Here is a 5,586-nt window from a genome sequence, read left to right on the forward strand (position 1 = left end):
GGGGTTGCAGTCACTTCATAACATGTCTCTGCTGCTCCTTCCTCCTCACATTCTTCCCCTGCTTGAGTGTGGGGTCCATGGGATACAGTCCTTCAGGAATGGACTGTTCCATTGTGAGTCCCCATAGGCCACAGGTCCTGACAGAAAACCTGCTCCACTGTGGGCTCCTCTCCACAGACCAGAAGTCCTGCCAGGACCCAGTTCCTCTGTGGGCTGTACATGGGCTGGAGCTTCCTTTGGAAACATCCACCAGCTCTGGTGTGGGGTCTTGCACAGGCTGCAGGTGGACAGCTGCTCCACTGTTAACCTCCATGGGCTGCGTGGGGACAGCCTGCCTCACCATGGTCTTCACCATGAGCTGCAGGGGAGTATCTCCTCTTGTGCCTGCAGCACCTTCTGTGCTGCTCCATCCTTCTTCCTTGACCTTTGTGTCTATAGGGTGGTTTTTCTCACGCTCTTGTTCCTCTCGCTGCTGCTGTTGTGTAGCTTTAGTATTTTTTTTACCCTTTCTCAAATATGTTATCACGAGGGCTCAGCTTTGGCCAGCCTCTTGGAGCTGTCTGTCTGTCTGTCTGATGTGCTGGCAGCTTCTGGTATCTTCTCACAGATGCCACCCCTGCAGCCCTTCTTTTTACTCACTACCAAAAAAGCCCACTACCCAAACATTCCCATGTCAACCTAATACATTGACATGCCAACAACAGGCAGTGCAGGACTGAGAGGACACAAGGCCATGGCATGGAGTCTCTGTGCTTCATCTGAAGTAACAACTGTACACCAACTCCATCCCAGCTCTGAAACCTTTCTCTGTAGGTCTTCCTTGGTCAGAAGACCAAGCACAAAGGTATGTCAGGAAGAAGAGTCAGATAAGGAGCTCTGGGGAGGCAGTGGGCACTGTACTCAGTTTAGTTGAGTGGTGTTTGAACTGTACTGTGGCATCCTTATTTTCAGTGGAGGTTTTGTGCAGGTGAGATGCATACCCAGTCAGATGCCTCCTTTATAAGGATCAACTAGATGACTTTGAGGAACTTGAAAAAGTCTTGTGGAGATGTCAGGGAAGAATATCCACATGAAATTATTTTTATTTTTTTTTTTCCTCATCTGGAGAGGGAAAGCTGAGATGGTTTAGGCTGCTAGGCAGAGAAGGTGAAGAATGCATGGGATCTGTATGAAGCTTTATCTCTACCTGCAGCTGAAGACAGATTTGTGATAAATGCAAATCTCCACAAGGTGGCAGTCAGTGACTGTCCATGTTTATACATATATTTATAGTCTCGCTGGCTCTGGGAATGCCTTGTGGTTTTCCCTCTCTGATAGTGCTTGGGTAATGGTAGTATCTCTAGGTAATGGGCTAGAGGAGAATCCAAGGGCGGTGATTTCCCACTGTCCAGGTGGCACCCTCTGCCTGGGAACTGGAGCAACTGCGGGGGTGGGGGATGTAGCAGAGGTGTGAACAGACTCTAGGGAGGGGGAAAAGCATTGGGTCCAACTGCATCCACGGAGGAAGTGTTTTAGACCAAGCTCAGGTCACCTCCCCTCCACTTGAGTCAGTCCATGACATTTCCCCAGGGAAGCAATCGAGTCTGTTTTTTCACTTTTCTTTGCATCTGTTTCTAGTTCCTCTGAGAGAGGAGCCTGGGAGAAGAGCAAGGGCTGGTGCCATGAACTGTCTTCGGCACTGTGAAGCCTGCTGATAAGGGAAATGCAGTGGTCAGTTCTAGCATCGCTTAGCAGGATGGCCCCAAAGGCTTTCTGCTTGCTAGGACAAAGAGCCAGTGTTCAGCTAGTGGTGAGGGGCTGAGGACAGGGACAGGAGGCATCTCCCCATGCTGTAAGTAACGGGGCAAGCTAAGCTGTGAGGGACCTGTTTGGACCTTACGCTGTCTAGCAGAGTGGGGGTGGGAGAGATGAACAGCTACAGGTAGTGGGAGCGGGGTAAGAGCAGAGGATCTGAGGTACGTCTTGCTCACCTCAATACAGGCTGCATCAGAGATGCTGGGGGTTTAAGGTTGGATTTGATTCAGCTGGGGAACAGGAGTCATGTGAGAATGGACGCTGTGGCTGGGCTATGTTGTTCTGGCCCCTCCTGTGGGCACCCACCCTGGAGGAACATGACAGAAGCTCAGCAGGCAGCAATGCACTCCAGGAATAGCTTCCTGTTTTCACCAACCCACAGCTCTCTGCAGCAATTCCCAGCGCTTCCTGAGGCCACCCCCATGTGGCCATGGTGAGCTCCTCAAGGCTGGTCCCCATTGCGTCCTGAGCTCAGGCAGGTTATTGCCACCACCCCCATCTGGAATTTGCTTAAGAGTAGGGCACAAAAGTTGCAATATTTATGAGATTGGAAGACCTTGAATTGAGAGACTTTTATTTTGCACAGGCAAGCATAAGGCGTTAAGTGCTTAAACCACTACTCTGAAAATAATGATATGTATAAATGAAGAGCTATTTAGCCAACAGATGATGAAGCCTGCAGCTGTTTACATTTAAGATTATTAAATAAACTCTTTGTCTTGCTCTCATATATTATATCCTCAATGAATTGGGGTCCTAAATGGCCTCAGAAATCCCACTGTCAAACTTACTTGCCAAGTGTAACTTACATAGCAGCACAGACATGGCCATGCGGACTGGAGACAAGGAACACAAAAAGACCAGAGATGACTACCAGCACAGCCCCAGATGCAGGGCCATTCATGAGTGGGCACTGCACCCTGGGCAGGGTGGACACCCCTTTCAATGGAGGACTGCTGCACTGCCAAGGAGGACCTAGCCCCAGGCAATTCCTTGCACACCTTCCAACAGCCAGTGGGACCACCCAGGGCTTGCCCTTTCCCAGAAAGCCTTTAAGCTCAGCTGGCAATGTTAGAGAAAGGGTGGCAGCAGAGCACAGGACTTGTGCAGCTGGCCAGAGGACAGGCTGGACAGCCACGGTACTACCAATGATCTGCCTCAAAGCACACGTGGTTGTGTATTGGCAGAAAGGGGCTCTCCCAGCAGCGCATCACTGCGCCTTTGCTCTCTGCTGGGCATTGGCACCTTGTTCACCTCCGTTACACTGATTGTACTCAAAGGATGGGTTTACTTCATTAGAGGGGAGAAATACAGAGAGATTTTGTTGACCTTCAGCCTACCCTGTGCCACTGACACTCTCGCTCCCATGGCTGTCAAGGAAAAAAAAATCTGTGTTTTTTAATACTCCCTTTTAATTTTCATCAACATATTGTGGAAAAATTCAGGTATCTCTCCATAAGCTTTAGAACTTTGCCATGTCAGAGAAGGGGAAAAGCGTCTTTGGTCCGAGGCTTGCTAAACTCGTGGAGAGGACTTTAAACTAGAGTTGCCAGGGGAGGAGAACCTCAATCTATCCCATCCCTATCAGTATGATGCCAACACTAGTAAGAGATGCCCAGGACCTGGAAAAGGGCTGCAGGTCAACAGGACAGCACCTCAAGTGCAGCACAACGCCCAGCCACTCCACTCAGCTTCATCAGGGGCCCAACTTTAATGCCTCTATGCAAATGCACATAGCATCGGGAACAAACAGGAGGAGCTGGAGACATGCACGCTCCTGCAGGGCTGTGGTCCCATTGGCATCACGGAGACGTGGTGGGATGGCTCCTATGACTGGAGTGTTGGAATGGAAGGATACAGGCTCTTTGTAAAGGACAGGCAGGGGAAACGGGGAGGGGTGTTGCCCTCTATGTCAATGACAGCTGGAGTGCATGGAGCTCCACCTGGGGATGGATAAGGACTGATGGAGAGCTTATGGGTCAGGATTAAAGGGAGGGCAGGGATAGGTGACATTATAGCGGGGGTCTGCTACAGGACTTGACCAGGAAGACCAAGCAGATGAGGCCCTCTATAGACAGATCGAAGCAGCTTCACATTCGCACACCCTGGTCCTCATGGGGGACTTCAACCGCTCCGATATCTCTTGGAGGGACGATGCATCAGGGCATAAGCAATCCAGCAGGTTCCTGGAATGCATCAATGATAGCTTCCTTCTCCAAGCGACAGAGGAGCCAACAAGGAGAGGTACCACATGGGACCTTGTTCTCACCAACAAGGAGGGGCTGGTGGGGAATGTGAAGCTTAAGGGCAGCTTTGGCTGCAGTGACCATGAAATGGTGGAGTTCAAGATCCTTCGGGCAGCAAGGAGGGTGCACAGCAAGCTCACCACCCTGGACTTCAGGAGAGTAGACTTTGGCGTCTTCAGGGATCTGTTTGGTAGAGTACCGTAGGATAAAGCCCTGGAGGGGAGAGGGGCCCAAGAAAGCTCGTTAATAATCAAGGATCACCTCCTCCAAGCTCAGGAGCAATGTATCCCAACAAAGTGGAACTTGGGCAAAAATACCAGGAGGCCTGTACGGATGGACAAGGAGCTCCTGGACAATCTCAATTAGAAAAAGGAAGCCTACAGAGGGTGGAAGCAAGGACAGGAAGCCTGTGAGGAATACAGAGAAACTGAGCAGCCAGGGATCAGGTTAGGAAAGCTAAAGCCCAGATCAAATAAGTCTGGCCAGGGATGTCAAGGGCAACAAGAAAAGCTTCTATATGTATGTCAGTGACAAAAGGAAGACTAGGGTAAATGTGGGCTCTCTCCAAAAGGAAATGGAAAACCTCATCACCCAGGATACAGAGAAGGCTGAGGTACTCAACAACTTTTTTGCTTCTGTCTTCACTGGCAAGGACTCTAACCACACCACCCAGGTCACAGAAGGCAAAGGCAGGGATTGTGAGAATGACATCAAGTAACAGCAGACCTCTACACAGTGGACCTGAAGCCTACTAAAAACAAACTCCCTTTTCAGGTTTATAATTTTCCATGCTGTGCAGCAGTATTAATCCACAGATTTTTCTCAGGGGCTGGCTGAAAACCACAGCACTGGAGCTAACCCAAACCAGCAATTCTTTCTCCTCAGAAAACCCTATAAAGCAACCAGATCCTCTCCCCTACTTGTGCAAAGATGCATTATTTCCCCAATGGCCAGTCAACCTGTATTTCAGGACGTCTTTTGTTCAGTCCACTCAGCAAGTGTTGGTTGATCTACATCTTAAGTAAGTGATCTCTTCTTGTTGTCAGACAGCGCATCTATTCCTGGCACTGCAAAGACCCTAAGGCCACTTAGGATCCCTCTTCACAGATCAATAATGAGACCCAAAAATTAACCAAGAAGTCCTCCACAGTGGTTTAAGGTGGATCACCGTCACCTTCAATACCTGTCTGTATCCTGTAGCAACAGGTTCTTGTTCTGACTTTTTCAATACATCTAAAATACTTACTGTTGCTAATCTGTGTCTCCTTCACTTAGCACCATGTGTGTCCCAGACATCAATTTAACACAGCTAAGGCAAGCATATTGATGTTATCTTCCAGGAGAGCCAGGGTGAACACCATGGCAAGGTCAGCCCTAAGATTGGACACCAATGGCCAAATTACCCAGGTAAGTGACCCATCCGTATCACCTGTACTGTGAGATCTGCTGGGATAAATACGTTCTTGTAATATTTTAGCCACTCTGTTAAAACACAAAAAAGTGAAGAGGAGGGCACTCCACAAACAGAACTATAAGACAAGGAAAG

At 49.3% G+C, this 5,586-nt stretch overlaps 1 protein-coding gene across 7 annotated transcripts in view; it reads left to right on the forward strand.

Moving 5' to 3' along the window:
- Positions 1–5,586, forward strand: part of LOC141735830 (thioredoxin) — a 38,619-nt gene that overhangs the window by 13,189 nt on the left and 19,844 nt on the right. For all 7 annotated transcript variants that reach the window (XM_074569134.1, XM_074569131.1, XM_074569133.1 and 4 more), the window contains exon 5: positions 5,381–5,447. In XM_074569134.1, the coding sequence (XP_074425235.1) occupies positions 5,381–5,447 (67 nt within the window). The remainder of the gene's footprint in view (positions 1–5,380; positions 5,448–5,586) is intronic.

Source organism: Larus michahellis, chromosome Z, assembly GCF_964199755.1.
Source record: "Larus michahellis chromosome Z, bLarMic1.1, whole genome shotgun sequence".
Classification (NCBI taxonomy): Eukaryota; Metazoa; Chordata; class Aves; order Charadriiformes; family Laridae; genus Larus; species Larus michahellis.